Below are 17,604 nucleotides of genomic sequence, written 5' to 3'. Positions count from 1 at the left end.
TTCTAGACTTATGTGGATACTTCAGAGGAGTGTGAAAAGTTACCTTCTCATCCTTTTGCTGTGTTTTTGGTGACAGAACTTGGCTTTTGCCGGATAAAGGATGATTGATGCTCTTCCCATTGTTTCCCTTTCACAACTCTCTGATGTTTACTCACCTCTTTCATTTTCATGACTTAGGGTGCTAACTTCTTCCCCCCTCCTAGATCCATAGGAGCCTCATGCCCTCTAGAAAAAGGGAGCTGTGTTGTGCCTTTTGCTTAGCTGTAGGAAGTGCCACCTCTAGGCTCTCAGGTGCTCCTTGCTTTCATTTTCCTACTGACAAGTAGTTGCCAACATTTACAAAACATGTTTTGTCAAAGATCTCAGGATCTCTACTGTTATCCTATATACATATGTAAACTTCAATGACTCTGCATTTCCTGGTGATCCTACATCCAGTTCCTTCTTGCCTTGGGCAGAAGAATATGGGAGAGGAAAAAAAAGGAACATTGCTTTAAATAGGGCAGAAGTTTCTAATTTCTAGCCCTAATTTACTAAGTAGTACGGATATTGAAAGGGATTTCAGATTTTTAGATCTAAGTCTTTATTTGAGTTGGGTAGGTTAGGGCAAAGAGAAGGCTGGTGAAGAAGTTCTTGGGCAGTACATAGGAAGAAAAGAGTTCAACACAAAAAAAGACTCCATTTTTGTTATCAGCAGACTAGATGCAACAAATGAGCCCTGGTTTCAAGTGAAATGACGTAACTGAGGACCCTGGATTCACTTACAATGCTGCTTTACCTGAAGGTGTTTAAGGCACTAGCAGGGGCACCTCCAAATTCTTTTAGAAATAAATAGAAATTTGGTTTCCAAAAAAGTATTGAAACAATCATAATGAAAAAATCAGAAATTTACTGAATGTTCTTAATACTTCATGTTACATTTAGTGTTATTTTTGATAACAGAGTACTTGGTGAGGTGGGAGTGGGGAAGGTCTTATAATATTTTCAGTGCTTAGGTCTTCTAAGTGTCTGAATCGAGCCCTTTGTAGGAACAGAAGCTATTGTCAGCCACAGCTTGCTCCCAAATCTATTGGGCTACCATTCTTAGGAGCTCCTAGGAGAAGTACTCTAATGCTCTTTATCAGTTCAGTTCAGTTGCTCAGTCGTGTCCGACTCTTTGCAACCCCATGAGCCGCAGCATGCCAGGCCTCCCTGTCCATCACCAACTCCCGGAGTTTACCCAAACTCATGCCCATCGAGTCAGTGATGCCATCCAGCCATCTCATCCTCTGTCGTCCCCTTCTCCTCCTGCCCCCAATCCCTCCCAGCATCAGGGTCTTTTCCAATGAGTCAACTCTTCGCATGAGGTGGCCAAAGTATTGCAGTTTCAGCTTCAACATCAGTCCTTCCAATGAACACCCAGGACTGATCTCCTTTAGGATGGACTGGTTGGATCTCCTTGCTGTCCAAGGGACTCTCAAGAGTTTTCTCCAACACCACAGTTCAGAAGCATCAGTTCTTCCTAAATATGTTCAAATCCATCCTTACAATGAGAAAATTATTATACTGGGTTGGTCAAAAAGTTCATTCAGGATTTTTCTGTAAGATGTTACAGAAAACCCAAAACTAACTATTGGCCAACCCAATAGTTACCACCGCATGATTCAGTAATATGTATTGGGGGAAAATAATCCACTCACTGATCATGGGGTGTTAAATATACTTTCTAGTGAATAAATGAAGATTAGGTGAGAGTGGTGACAAAGCAACAGGATATCTAGATCCATGTGATTTCCTTTAATTAGAATTTAATAATCCCCACCCTCACCACTAACCACACTTCTTAAGGCCAGGTAAATGGTCTTAGGTGCAAGGTAAATGGTGTTCCACATTCAAAGAAGTACTATTTCCCCCTCCTTCCCCCTACCATAGTAGCTTTCTGATGCTGATATAGGGGCCACTGGGAAGGTAATGAGACAGTGCTGAAGATGTAGGAACCAGCCATCCTGTAGGGATGCTTTTAGTCATGGGTTTCTATTTTTTCTCTTTTTTTAAAAAATTGATTTATTTTAATTAGAGGATAATTACAATATTGTGATGGGTTTTGCCATACATCGACATGAATCAGTCACAGGTATACATGTGTCCCCCCATCCTGAACCCCCCCCCCACGTCCCTCCCCACCACATCCCTGTGGGTTGTCCCAGAGCACTGGCTTTGGGTGCCCTGCTTCATGCATCGCCCTGGTAATCTATTTTACATATGGTAATGTACATATTTCAAAGCTATTCTCTCAAATCATCCCACTCTCACCTTCTCCCACTGAGTCCAACAGTCTGTTCATTACGTCTGTCTCCTTTGCTGCCCTGCATGTGGCATTGTCGGTACCATCTTTCTAAATTCCATATATATGCGTTAATATACAGTATTTTTCTTTCTCTTTCTGACTTATTTTGCTCTGTATAATAGGCTCCAGGTTCATCTGCCTCATCAGAACTGACTCAAACGCATTCCTTTTCACAGCAGAGTAATAGTCTATTGTGTATACATAACACAACTTCCTTATCCATTCATCTGCTGATGGACATCTAGGTTGCTTCCATGTCCTAGCTACTGAAAATAGTGCTTCAGTGAACACTGGGGTACATGTGTCTCTTTCAGTTCTGGTTCCTCGGTGTATATGCCCAGCAGTGGGATTGCTGGGAAGGAGCACATCCTCTGCTGCTTCCCTTGGTGGAAAGGCAGGGCCACAGACCAGACTTAGCAGTCTAAAGAATTTCCCTCAGAATTATCTAATTACTCACACCTGAACAACATGTGCACCTGTTTTATAGAGAATTTTTTTTCAGCTTCTTAGGATGATCAGTTATTTGGACACTATTAAAACATGAAAAGTTATGACAAACTTCGTGTATTAAAAGCAGAGATATCACTTTGCTGACAAAGATATGTATAACCAAAGTTATGGTTTTTCCAGTAGTCATGTTTGGATGTAAGAGGAAGGCTGAGTGCTGAAGAATTGATGCTTCCAAAATGTGATGATGGAGAAGACTCTTGAGAGTCTCTTGGACTGCAAGGGGATCAAACCAGTCAGTCCTAAAGGAAATCAACCCTGAATATTCATTAGAAGGACTGATGCTGAAGCTAAAACTCCAATACTTTGGCCACTTTATGAGAGGAACTGACTCACTGGAAAAGACCCTGATGCTGGGGAAGATTGAAGACAGGAGGAGAAGGGGGCAATGGAGGATGAGATGGTTGGATGGCATCACCAATGAAATGGCCATGAGTTTGAGCAAACTCTGGGAGATAGTGAAGGACAGGGAAGCCCGGCATGCTGCATTTCATGGGGTTGCAAAGAGTTGGACATTACTTAGCGATTGAACAACAGCAAAACATATACAGACATAAAGCTAGGTATACACTTAAATTAGGTTCCTGGACTCAGTTCCCATGTACATGTTGTGTGTGGATGGGGAGGGCTTCCCACAGGGCATCAGACAATTCTCTGGACACCAGCTGGATGTCCTACAATTCGAATGAATTCTGACATTATCTCCTTAGAGGTGGCATCAATGCCACAGGTTAAGGGTTCAGTGTCTTGCCCCCTCCTCCTTCCTATGCCTCACTTTAGAGGCCAGTTGTAAGATCAGGCTGTTTCCTGTGCTTCTGATCTACTGGTTACAAATTAGAGGCTGCAAGACTCCCTCCTCAGATTTGATTAACTTGCTAGAGTGGCTCACAAAACTCAAAGAAACATTTTATTTACTAGATGATGTTTATCATGAAAGGATATGTTAGGCACAGGCAGATGAAGAGATGCATAGGGCGAGGTATGGGAAGGGGAGGAGCATTTATGCCCTCACTAGGTGTCACTATCCCCAAATCTCTACGTGTTCTTCAACTTGGAATCTGTCTGAACCCTGTCCTTTTGGGTTTTTATGGAGGCTGCATGCCACAGGCATGACTGATTAAATCATTGGCTATTGGAGATCAATTTGAACTCCAGCCTCTCTTCTACCCAGTGATCAGTGGAGATGGGACTGAAAGTTCCACCCCTCTAATCACAAGTTTGGTTTCCCTAGCAACCAGCTCCCATCCTTAGGTGGGGTCCTAGAATCAGCTAATTAATGTAACCAAAGGCACCATTATGGCTCTTGTCACTTAGGAAATTCCAAGGGTTTAGGGAATCTGTGAGCCTGGATCTGTGGATGAAGACCAAATATATATAAGAAATTTGTTTTGGTCTTCTCCATGACCAGATGAATGTTTCTTATAAATCATAATATACAACATCTCTTATTCTTTAGGTTTTCTGCAACTATAAAGCTGAAGCAAAGTTTTAAGTGAAGTCAAATATAGCTATAAACTCAATAAAATAATAGAATGTTATTTTAATGCATGAGATGATGTGGTTTGTTGAAACTAACCACTAGTGTGGGGTTTAAACATAGAGTGGACACATGTAGCCTCAAGGCCTGGTCTATGTTTAATTTGGGACTGTTGCTTAAACGTAATTAATGCTTATGCAGAAAACACTTATTAGAGTAAGCGTGTTAAACATATTGTTATTAATAGCCTCAAGGGTTTATGCATTTGGGAAAATCAGATCTCATATTTACTTAACCAAGTCTCTGCCGGTAGGCAGTGGTCAAATGTTAATTTTAATTTGGTATCATTAGATATTTGTTAAATTGTCTATTCCCTTGAAGACAGGGTTAGCATGGGGATGATAAGGAAATTGCTATCTAATCTAATTATTACTAGAATCAGTGACAGAGCCATTGTACTTTCTGTGTTTATGCTTCAGGTTTCTGCTTATAAACTTGTAGGCACTGGTATGCAGAGGCAGAGTTCATGTCGCGCATCTGCTCCCTACATGAACATGGCACTGACCGCAATGGCCGAGCAGATTAAACTGCCCTGTGCCACCCGATGACTCAATTCTCCCACTATTTCCTCTGTTTCTAGACTGGTTCTTGACTTAATCTGCCTTTCATTTGGCATTTGGACAATCATAAACACAAACAAAAAGGCAGGCCCTGAAATCACTTTGTTACTAGTAGCATTAAAAGTTCCAAATTATAGAATCGAAGATATAAAATTTAAAAAATTCTACAAATGTCATGGTCTGAAAGAATATATTTGCACTTGGAGATACTCTACTCTAAAAGTAAATTCAATATTGGAAATAAAAGCAAAACTAAACAAATGGGACCTAATGAAACTTAAAAGCTTTTGCACTACAAAGGAAACTATAAGTAAGGTGAAAAGACAGCCCTCAGATTGGGAGAAAATAATAGCAAATGAAGAAACAGACAAAGGATTAATCTCAAAAATATACAAGCAACTCTTGAAGCTCAATTCCAGAAAAATAAATGACCCAATCAAAAAATGGGCCAAAGAACTAAACAGACATTTCTCCAAAGAAGACATACAGATGGCTAACAAACACATGAAAAGATGCTCAACATCACTCCTTATCAGAGAAATGCAAATCAAAACCACAATGAGGTACCATTACACGCCAGTCAGGATGGCTGCTATCCAAAAGTCTACAAGCAATAAATGCTGGAGAGGGTGTGGAGAAAAGGGAACCCTCTTACACTGTTGGTGGGAATGCAAACTAGTACAGCCGCTATGGAGAACAGTGTGGAGATTTCTTAAAAAACTGGAAATAGAACTGCCATATGACCCAGCAATCCCACTTCTGGGCATACACACTGAGGAAACCAGATCTGAAAGAGACACGTGCACCCCAATGTTCATCGCAGCACTGTTTATAATAGCCAGGACATGGAAGCAACCTAGATGCCCATCAGCAGATGAATGGATAAGGAAGCTGTGGTACATATACACCATGGAATATTACTCAGCCGTAAAAAAGAATTCATTTGAACCAGTCCTAATGAGATGGATGAAACTGGAGCCCATTATACAGAGTGAAGTAAGCCAGAAAGATAAAGAACATTACAGCATACTAACACATATATATGGAATTTAGAAAGATGGTAACGACAACCCTATATGCAAAACAGAAAAAGAGACACAGAAGTACAGAACAGACTTTTGAACTCTGTGGGAGAAGGTGAGGGTGGGATGTTGCGAAAGAACAGCATGTATATTATCTATGGTGAAACAGGTCACCAGCCCAGGTGGGATGCATGAGACAAGTGCTCGGGCCTGGTGCACTGGGAAGACCCAGAGGAATCGGGTGGAGAGGGAGGGGGGAGGGGGGATCGGGATGGGGAATACGTGTAAATCTATTGCTGATTCATGTCAATGTATGACAAAACCCACTGAAAAAAATAAAAAAATAAATTAAAAAAAATAAAATAAAAGTAAATTCAAGCTACATTTTTTTTCCAGGAAACCCTTTCTGATCTGTCCTCTTTACATTTTACTAATAATCAAAAACATTATGACAACTTAGCAGTGAGTGCTTATTTCATACCAAGATTTATATTAAGCACTTTATATACATTATCTCATTGAAACCTTGTAATTGTGTGAAGTGGGTATCTTTCCTTTGTTATATATGAGAACACAAGACACCTCTTAGTGTCACTTAGGCTCACTCACATAGCAAATACTAATAAGTAGCAGAATAAGAATTGGAACCTAGATCTTTCTCACTGATGAACCTCACTTTTTACCACTACTTGGTTACTCTTCTTGAACCTGTGGATCTCACTTTTTTTGCAAGTAGGCATCCCTGTTTTATAGTTGTCTCCTGTTGTCTTTTCTGTTGAGCCAGTGAGTCTCAAACTTCAGTATGCATCAGAATCATCTGCAATGCTTCCTAAAAATGCAGAGGCCAGGCTCCACTCAAAACTTGAGATACATGCATGCTGAGTCCCTTCACTTGTGTCTGACTCTGTGTGACTCTATGGGCTATGTAGCCCGCTGGACTCCTCTGTCCATGGGATTCTCCAGGCGAGAATACTGGAGTGGGTGGCCATGCCTTCCTGACCCAGGGATTGAACCTGCACCTCCTGCATTGCAGGCAGATTCTTTACCACTGAGCCACTGGGGAAGCCCTTCAAACTTGATAGATGAAACATTTTCTGCACGGTGTCCAGGGAACCTGTGTTTTTAGCAACCTCCCTCAGGTGACTGATTCTGTTGCAGGTGTTCCTTTGCCTCCATTTAGAGTAAAACTGCATTTGACTGTGGGTGCTTCACAGCCCATGATTGTTTTTTATCCATCCTTGTATCTCAAGGACTCACTAAATTCAAAGAATGAATGAAAGAAGGAACAATTGTCAATAGAGAATATGTTCTTGGAAAGAACATTCTTTTGGCCAGACCCTTGGAAAATTTAGAGATACATGTTTAAATATCACTTAATGTACTCAGTCTAGACTCTCTCCTGGAGGCCAACATGGCAAGGAGCCTATGAGAAGGGGCAGAAAGCATAGCTCTGTCTATAAAAAAAAAGAATGAAAACTCGCCAGGTGCCCCATGATGAGACAGAATCAATCTTCTTCTCCTTTCGTAAACTAAGATCAATAGAAAAGTGTAAATGCCTTTGAGGCCCAGAAAGAGGCTCATTTTTCTATAGTGTTGTAGGCATTTTCTAAGAGTTCTGCTTAACTCCTGGTTCTGAGGTCAACGTGGATTTATTCCTTTATTAAGCAAAAAAATTTTTTTTTGAGTACTTACTAAGTGACTTGAATGTCATAAGGCACAGTCTTTTCTCTTCCTGAGTTTATTATCAGTTAGAAAATTCAGGAAACAGTAAAGGAAATGTGCGGCTAGTTGCTCAGTGTCTGCAAACACTAAAATGCAGGGAAGAGGTTGTATTGCCAGGGGACTGGAGCTGGATGCTAGAAGTGGAGTAAGAATTGGATGGAATTAGACAGACAGGAAGCAAAGAACAGGGAAAGCAGAGGCTTGGCCGTCAGACTGCTTAGGATCAGCTGGCTTGGAACAGTGGGGATGCGAGCCTGGGATGGTGGGAATTTGTGCTGGGGAGCATGGAGAAAAGAGCGTCACATAGATGTGTTTTATTACATCAAGGGGAGCTTCAGATGTTATGGAATTTTGAACATTTTCTTTTATCTTATAGCAAGTGCAGTGTTGTTTAAGATTAATGTGACTGCAGCATGTCAGGGAAATCTCGGGGGAGGAGTTAAGCCAGGGAGGGTCATCCAAAGGCTCTCCTCAGTCCTCTAGGTGTGCAGTGACCAGGTTTGGACAAGGATGGCAGAAGGAGTCAGGACGAGGTAGGGCTGCCGTGGGTGACCTGAAGGACACCAGTGAGACAGCACTGCTTCTAGTGGGGGGGTAGAAGCAGGGTGATGCCCCACACTAACTGTGGTGGCGTGTGTGAGAACGTAGAGACCCATCTTCCCACAAGAACTTCAGGCCGGAGAAAAGTGCCTTAAGCTTCTAACTAGGATCCTGAGCCCACGTTTTTCAAATGCCCTTTGATGTTGGCAGAGCGGATGGCCCTGCAGGAAGCTGGGCTCAGGTGGTTGTTTCCTTTTCCTTCTCTGTCTCTCATCCCTCCCCAGCTGGGTTCCCACAGGGAGAACCTCTCAGGATGGGCACTTCTGTTGGGACCTAATGAAGGAAATCTTGCTAATTGGACAAACGTGGTACTTCCCAAAGTACAATCCTTGGAAACTTGTGGGTTTTTAAATAGAAAACAATAGGGGAGGGCAAGGGCCAGAGTTCTGTGGCGTAATAAGTTTGGGAACTATTCTTAGAGAATTAAGCAGGTTTGTTTACTGCAAGGACGTCCCAAGGTCTATAATATGGAAATGAGCATTTTGACCTACTGAGAGAGATGTGGCTTATAACCCTTAACAAACTTTTGGATCATGGAGTTCTCTTTCTTTTTTTAAAGAAGCATCTTGAGGGGAAATGGTTACATAGGACACATTTCAAGAGATTGGAGACAAGAAAGTTTGTCTTAAAAATAAGTCTCTTGAGACTTCCCTGGTGCAACAGTGGCTAAGACTATGCTCCCAATGCTGGGGGCCTGGGTTTGATCCTTGGCCAGGGAGCTAGATCCCACATGATGCAACTAAGGGGTCATGTCCCTCAACTAGGATCTGGTGCAGCCAAAGAAACAAATGAATATTTAAAAAATAAGTCTCTTGCACTTAAGGTTGGTAGTGTAATGGAAAGAAAAAGAGTTTGGGGTCTACTACTGACTGGTCTCTGGTATTGAACTACTTCCGGTCTGTTTGCACAGAGGTTATACTAATGCTAGATGAATTCTTTAGTTCTTACAACTCCAGAGTCTGTGGTCATGTGCACATGCAGAGGAGGAAAATAATCTGGTTTTTCTACGCTGTAATGATGCTGGTGGCAGAGACAGTGTTGGGATGGAGACAACAAGATGAGTCAGAGGTTGTCTGAGCCCTGCGCTGATTATGTGGTAGGGCACCATCGCAGAGTGGACTGGGGGGCAGAGGTGGACGAAGCTTCTGGTTTGCTCCCAGGCTGTCTGAATCCAAGCGTGTTGGGTGGGGCGCACACAACTATCCAATGGCTAAGGCAAGATTGATTCCTAACAGTCACTTAGTCCATCTTATCTCAGTCTTGCTGACAAGCAGCTGTGAGGCTTTGGATACATCAGTTAACCACCTGGGCCTGGGTTTTCCTTATCTGTGAACTAAGGAAGCTGGGTTAGATCAGGGAGCCCTGATGTTTTGTGAAGAAGAGCTGTTGGTCAAGTTGCCTTGACTGTTACTGGAGGGTGGTAGAGGAGACACTCTTCCATCTCAGTGCAGATGAGCCCCAGGACTCTGTCTTCAATTTTCTTCTCTTCCTCCTTCCCAGACCATTCCATCTGCCTCAGACTTCCATTATTGCCTTTATGTACTTGATCTTCAAATATGAACCTATAACATCAAACTCTCTCATTTGTTTATTTAAACTGAGGTCTAGATGATGCACAATATTGTACAAGTTACAGGTATACAATAGTAATTCACAATCTTTAAATATTATGGTCCATTTATAGTTATTATAAAAATATTGGCAATGTTTCCCATGTTATACAATATATCCCTGTAGCTCATTTTATGTTATTGTTTAGTTGCTCAGCCATTTCCGATTCTTTTGCAACCCCATGGACTATAGCCCACCAGGCTCCTCCCTCCATGGGATTTCCCAGGCAAGAGTACTGGAGTGGGTTGCCATTTCCTTCTCCAGTGTATCTTCCTGACCCAGGGATCAATCTCTTGTTTCTTGCATTGGCAGGTGAATTCTTTACCACTAAGCCATCTGGGAGGCCCAGATTATTTTATACCTAATAATTTGTACCTCTTAATCCCTTACCCCTATGTTGCCCATCCCGCCTCCCCACTGGTAATCACAAGTTTGTTCTCTATATCTGTGAGTCTGCTTTTTTCTTATGTTCACTAGTTTTACTTTTTAGATTCCACATATAAGTGACACCTTGCAGTATTTGTCTTTCTCTGTCCGACAGTTCACTTAATGCTCTCCAAGTACGTCTATGTTGCTGCAAATGGCAAAAAAAAATTTTTTTTTAATGACTGAACACATAGTGTTAGTATTCCATTCTTGTTGTTGCTCAACTCTTTGCCACCCCATGGATGCAGCACACCAGGCTTCTCTGTCCTTCACTATCTCCTGGAGTTTGCTCAGATTCATGTCTATTGAGTCGGTGATGCTGTCTACTACATCATTCCATTCTGCTTATATACGTATGTTCTTTATCCATTCATCTGTTGATGGAATCAAACTCTTGAATGCTGGACCCAGATTTCTACTCTTCTGCTTGATGTATTTGCCTGTTCCTATGGAAAGGAAATAAAATTCTTTATGTTCAAACTGAAACTCACAATCATCCCTTTTGAACCAAGTCCTCTTCCAGTTTTCCCAGGTTTAGTTACTTGTAGTGATGTGCTCTTGGTCACCTGCAGACTGGATGTGCAGGCGTCCTTGACTCCTTCCTTCTCCCCACTGTAACTAGTTGCTGACTCTTATAGTGATTATTACCATACCTCCATATTATTTCTTTCCCCTTCCTGACGTCATTGTTCTAGGTCAGGCTCCCATTGGCCACTCTGCTCCCCTCTCCCCTAAAAAGCACCCTACATGCCAGGTTAAGCCGGATAGAGCCTCCCTCACCCTGCCATCCCTCTCTTGCAAAACTTTTCCTGGGTCACACATGCTCACCTCTTGTTAGCATCTATAGCCTGGCCATCTTCCAGCTCTAGCTTCAATTATTGTGCTGTTCCTGTCCTCCAGCCACATAACTTGCATTTTCAAATTGTTCCTTTTTCTTAGGCTTTTTACTTTTTTTTTTTTCACAAAATCCTAGTTATATTTCAAGAGTCAGTTCAAATAATGCCTCCTTCCTCCTTCAAGTCTTCCCTGAACACTCCACTGTCTTGATTTCTCCTTCTTTTAGCATCTTGTTCTTTTCTATCTTATTATGTCACCAACACAAATATATATATATATATATAGTTATATATGTATCAGATCTTATAATGTCCACTATATCTCCTTCATCAAGGCCAAGGAACATGTTTTCTTCATCTATAACAGTTGAAGTCCCTGGTATATACTAGGAGCTAGAAATACTATTGGCTAAGTTGATATTAAATTATTAATCTATTTGAAAAACAATAATCTATAAGTGGAAACAACCAATTAATTTTAGTAATTGATCTAATCAAATATGAATAAAATAAGGTAAATAATCTTACCTTAAATTAAGGCATTTTACCTTAAAATAAGGTAAATAATCCAAAACTAATAAAATATTGGTTTTGGTATCCTGCTATTCTCCTTTGCATGTAGCTGAGGGATGATTTTCTGAAGAATTTTAATTTTATGTTTTTACAATATTGGGTTAGTAAACTCCTGTCTGCATACATTTTAGCCTTTGAATCCTTCAATGTAATTAGACCAAATTAGCCATATGAGGTGAGGGCTTCCTTTAGGTGACGCATTTTCTGTGTCAGGAAAATTGTGATCTAACAGGGTTAGCCTTTGCCACCTTAGTGCCACAGGGAACTAGTTTTCAGAAAGATTGTGTGGGGAACTTCCCTGGAGGTCCAGTGGTTGAGACTCTGTGCTTCCACTGCAGGGGGCTTAGGTTTGATTCCTGGTCAGGAGACTAAGATCTCACATGCTGCATGGTGTGGCCAAATAAAATAAAATAAAATACTTGGGGGCACTTGGCGCTTCTCCCATGATGACGTGACAGTGATGACAGTGAGTATGCTTTGAGAGGCTGATGTTTGTAAACATTCCTGTACATGTAGGTGCAGAGATATTAGTACGAGTTTCTTCTGAAATAGTGAGATAAACCCCAACTAGAAAAGGACAGTAGTAGAGCAAGAGTTTGAATATTTTCTCATATTTTGAAGGCTTCAGCTGCATGCCTTTCTGGGAAACTAGAAGCCGGAGGAAAGCTATTCTAACATATGTGACATCCATTCTTGATTTGTGTGGCCACTTTATTCCCTTTAAGTTCTAGATCTTTCAGTGAAGAAGCTGCCAACTTCTGGTAGCTGTTCATCAACTCACTTGGACACTGCAGCACTTATGTAGTTATATATGGTTATATCCATTCAGTGGAAAACAACAGATCTTTAGAAAGGAATGACATAACTACATATGCTAAAATGCAACTACCCCCAACATGTAAACAGAAAGCCCAAAGTGAAATGTACAGGACACTAAAACTTTATTTTTTAAATTAAAAACACTGTATATCCATATAGTTTTACATACATGTAGGCTGGTTCTAGAAAATTACTCAGTCAACTGATAACTAGTTGTACCTGAAAAAGGGACTAATAGTCTGAAGTGGAATATGGAGCAGTTATTCCAGGGAGCTCTGGGTGTCCCTGCAAGTTTGTGAGACCATTTTAGGGGATTCACAAGATCAAAACTATTCTCAAAATAACATTAGGATTTGTATTTTTTTTCACTCTCATTCTCCCACAGTGTATGGTGGAGGTTTCCAGAGGTTAAACGACTTGCATTATTATTGTAACAAACTGAATCTAGAAGCAGATAAGAGGATCCATTTGATTAAGTCAGATATCAAAGAGATTTTTAAAAATAGTAAGCAGTGTTAGACTTCTCACTAAGCATTTTTTGGAAAAATTTTTATAAAAAATTATTATGTGTTAACATACAATCATATTTTAATGAAATGAGTAGTAAATTTAAAATTAACAGTTTTTAATTTCTAATTGATAAATATCAATTGTATAACCCCTATAAACAAAATCTCTGAGGATCTGTCAAATTTCTTCAGAGCCTGGGGTCGCTGGGAGGCTTCTGTTTAATAGTGGTGGACAGAAATGTCAAGCAGGAAAGAAAATGTGAATGAAGAAAAAGTTTGTAACAAAGCATTGCTTTCCCTTTTCTCCCCCTTCCTAAAAGGAGATCCACAACTGGTCGGGGGTTCAATGCTCTAGAAAGTTCCAAGGCTGTGACTTGACGCAAAGAAGCTGCAATAATTGAAGAGAAGCAGAGGCCAGCTCTTCCTGAGGATCCTGTCCCTCAGAGAATGCTCTGCACCCATGGATGTAAGTAGGGCTGGTCACTGATGCTGTGTAACCACAGGAGACTGGGGGTGACTGTGGGCCCCCCCGAGCCCCTCACTTACCCTGGTCGGTGTCATGGAGAGGGGCGAACCTTGGGTTCTGTCCTTGTTGTTCAGTTGCTAAGTTGTGTCTGACTCTTTTGCAACTCCATGGACTGTAGCCCACTGGGCGCCTCTGTTCATGGGGTTTTCCAGGCAAGAATACTGGAGTGGGTTGCCATTTCCTTCTCCAGGAGATCTTTGGACCAGAGATTGAACCCACACTTCCTACACTGGCAGGTGAATTCTTTGCCACTGAGCCACCTGGGAAGCCCTGGATCCTAGAACCTGGTGTTGAATGTCCATTTCCTCTTTGCACTTGAAGGATCCGGTTGTGGCCAACCCAGAGTAAATGTTCATCCTAGGGCATCCTGGACTCCCAGCTCTGAGTGACCCAGGATCTCTAGGTCTCCCCTGTTTTTACAGGACCCACTGGAATCTCTGGGTTTCCTGGATCAGTTTAGGCCTCTTCTAATAGTACAATTCCATTTAGAAAAAATTTAAATCAATTTCCTGCTTCCAGAAATAATTTGAGGTGGTTTAGGGAAAAAAAAAAAAAACTTAATAGAACTATTAAAACCAGAATAAGAGAACCAGAGCCCTACAATAAGGTCTGGGAAAGTTAAAAGTACAAGAAAACCTAGCCAGGAATGCTAATTGCAGATAAGTGGGCCACTTAGCTCCCAGTCTCAAGGCAAAAAAAGAAGCATGATATACTGCAAAGCGTCATGAGGAGACCAAAAGCACTTGCACAGGTCCAGGTGGTCAGCTGTAGGTGAATTTTGGTCTGAAGGAGACTTCTCTCTCAGTTCATCTGTTAGCAGATTTGAATCCTACCAAATAAACTAGGTGTGTAGTAATTTCATGCATCTGAGACCCTCTCAGTCCATAGGTCACCAAAGGCAGAGAACATCTCCTTCATGCCTGTATCCCTAGCATCTAGTGTGGCTTCTGGCACATGGAAGATGCTCACTGCGGACCCAGTGCCTTGACTTAGGCTTACATCTAACTTGCAGCTTCTATGACACTTGTTGAATGAATGCACTATTGAGTAAATAATGTGGAGAATCCTTGGGATAAAGGATGAAGGGCAGGAGGGTAAAATACTGTTTCCTCACATTCCCCAGGAGATTTCTTCTCACTAACAATGCTCCTGGGATTACACATTCCTTTCTGTTTATTGTCTAGGAAACTGCCCACCTTCCCCCAATATTCCTTAGCCTACTTGTGGTGATAAAATAACTTGGGTCCCTTTCTTCCCACAGATTGCCCTGAAACCAATTCCCTTCCATCCTTCATTCCTTCCTTTCCTCCTTCCAATAGATTCTTCATACTGGAGAGCTAAGTGGTCTTTAACTTGAGCCTTCATGGTGTACATTTCAGAATGAATAATCCATAGCTGCACTTAACCACTAACCAGAGGTGATTGCAGAGTTTCTCTGTTCCATTTCACTCCTCAAACATTATTTATCTGTGATTCATTCCATTTTACCTCTCAGAAGGGTAAAAGTACTCATCATTGTGGTCTTTTCTTCCCCTGCCACCCAATCTTAATGACTATTTCTAGAAATTATTATTTCAATATCCAAGATGTGCTATAAATAGCTTTGGTTTGAGCACCTTGTCTGTGTGCCTCCCCATTCTTCCCATCATAGTATTGTGCCGAGAATTATCTCAAGGACTTTGGATTCATTCAACCCTGCTGGTCTCTTCTGGTGACCAGTGCAGACTTCCTCCTTTTCTCAAAATGATGAGACTAAGTATTTCAATCTGTTTAAAGACTCAATAAGTTTCAGCTTCCTGTGTCTCTTACTAATAGGAAGAACAAGTATTTAACATCTAAACCGGAACACTTGTGAGGGAAAAGGAGCGTTATTAATAGAAACTCTGGGTATTTGCTCACCGACTCTTCAAAGATCTTGCATCTCTAATGAAGGCTGAGCGCAGAAGATCAACAAGTGCCTTTGGAGATAGATTCCCTGAATTCTGTTCAGTTGTCTGTATTGGGCCAAGGGGATCTGGCATAGACTTCTCAGCACTGAGTGCCTCTAATAAGCCAGTGGAGAGCCTGTCCTCTTCTGGATGGCAGAGCTCCCGCGGGAGACAGGCAGAACTCCCACAGAACTGGGGGCCCCTGTTTGTGAGACCCAGGGGTGCCAGCCTGCCCTCCCCTCCTTCCCCACCCCTCCACCACTACCTCTGCACCCTTCTCCTTTTCCTATGTTTTGATCCCCATTCTCTTGCTCTGCCTCCCCGCTCCTCCCCTGTGCCTTCTCACTGCGGTCCTGCCTCCTCTCCCTTTGTTTCCCTCTCTTTGGCTATTTTCTGCTCCCATTTGTCACTCGCACTTTCTCCCTTTCCTTCTCTCCCAAAATGGTCCTTTCAACACTGTTGGAGGGCAGCTTGGAAGAGCACTGCTGCCAAAGTTACTTTCTCCTTTAAAGGAAAAGCTTGTATTTCCAACTGTAGCTTGATTCTCCTTCACGAGCTGCAGGCCGTCCTTTTCTCATTGCGAGTGGTCTGTTTCTCATGAACATCTCTGATGGGAAGTTCTGATTTCATGTGTCCTGGGGGACACAGGTGCTGGGGCATGAAGACGGCATGGGGGGTGCTGGAGGTGCGGGGTGGGTGGAAGTTGGGGCCCTGACAGGAGCAAACCCTGGAGATGCCTGCTTAGTCACAGAATGGGTTACGGTTGGGATAAATGACACACTTTAATTGTGTTGCTGCAATAAACCTGAGGGTCGGAGATTTTGGAACTGGACTGTACCTGGATCCTTTTAGAGAAGGCAAGATCCTGGTCAGCATCTAATTAGGGCGCCACAACTATGGAGGGTGTGTGACTGCATGACAGCGGGGAGCCGATAGACATGGAGGAGGCTAGCTCTGTACAGAGATGGGGGTGGGGTGGGGTGAGATGCGCTGGAGGTGGGCAAGTTGACTCAGACATTTCCCGATGAGCCAGGCTCCAAAAACATTCTGAAAAGCAGAACCTGAGAGCAGACTGCAGTGATCTGAAAAAGAACTGGTGGGCTAGACAACATGCTCCTTTTTTGTTTTTTTCTCATGGGATCCAAGGACTTTGCATAGTATTTTTACTTGATAAAATAATAACACTGTTTACTGAGCCCCTGTGATATGTAAGCGACTCTGGAAGAGACTTGGAATGATTCAAGTATAAATGAGAAATAACCCAGCCTAAGCTGCTCATGGCTAACAACAGAGAGAAGTAACGCAGAAGAGAATTCACTCCAAGCAGGTGAGGATGTGTTGAGAGAGTGATGAAAGGTTGAAAGAAGGAGAGCAGCAATTGTGGCTGGGTGGGTCAGAGGATAAATGCCTTGACTCTGGAGGGGGTGGAGCTTGGAGGCCAGGCAGACATTCGATACACAGAGAAAGGTGTGGGTCACTCATTATTGATGGAGCAGACCTTGTTTACTGGTCATTCAGGAGCAGAATCCTGAACAAGGATTCAGAATGACCAGTAAACAAGGATGGAAGTGGGCATACAGGTGGAGGGGAAGGAGGAAATAGCCATCTCCCAGGAGCAGAGGGTTGGGGAGGAGGAGTGGTGAAAGATAGAGTTGCAAAGGAGGGAGGTGCCAGCCTGCTCACTGGCTGGGTTGAGACATCTGGATACCATCCTTGAGATCCAGCATCTGTGTGGAACATGCTCCAGGCGGGATGGATGACTTTGCTTTGGGAGATGCTCATTTCCGATGCTCCTCTTGCTGAGTGTGGTTGCATTTCTGAACCAGATTTTCTTTTATTTTTTTGATAGTTGCTCAGTCGTGTCCAGCTCTTTGCGAGTCCTCCTTGGAATTCTCCAGGCTAGAATACCAGAATGGTTAGCCATTCCCTTCTCCAGGGGATCTTCCCAACCCAGGGATCAAACCCAGGTCTCCCGCATTGCAGGTGGATTCTTTACCAGCTGAGCCATGAGGGAAGCCAGAGAATACTGGAGTGGGTAGCCTATCCCTTCTCCAGCGGATCTTCCTGACCCAGGAATTGAACCGGGGTCTCCTGTATTGCAG

The 17,604-nt window shown here is 42.5% G+C and overlaps 1 protein-coding gene across 3 annotated transcripts in view; it reads left to right on the top strand.

The window, feature by feature from the left end:
* Positions 1–17,604, top strand: part of DDR2 (discoidin domain receptor tyrosine kinase 2) — a 172,604-nt gene that overhangs the window by 11,644 nt on the left and 143,356 nt on the right. For 2 of the 3 annotated variants that reach the window (XM_043450712.1, XM_043450703.1), the window contains exon 2: positions 13,369–13,514. The exons of the other annotated variant lie outside the window; for it this stretch is intronic. In XM_043450712.1, the coding sequence (XP_043306647.1) occupies positions 13,509–13,514 (6 nt within the window). In that variant the 5' untranslated portion in view covers positions 13,369–13,508. The remainder of the gene's footprint in view (positions 1–13,368; positions 13,515–17,604) is intronic. 3 annotated transcript variants of the gene reach the window in all.

The sequence above is a fragment of the Cervus canadensis genome, chromosome 2, assembly GCF_019320065.1.
Source record: "Cervus canadensis isolate Bull #8, Minnesota chromosome 2, ASM1932006v1, whole genome shotgun sequence".
NCBI classification, from domain to species: domain Eukaryota; kingdom Metazoa; phylum Chordata; class Mammalia; order Artiodactyla; family Cervidae; genus Cervus; species Cervus canadensis.
Note: the sequence above shows the minus strand (reverse complement) of the source record. Positions and strands in the feature narration are given on the sequence as shown.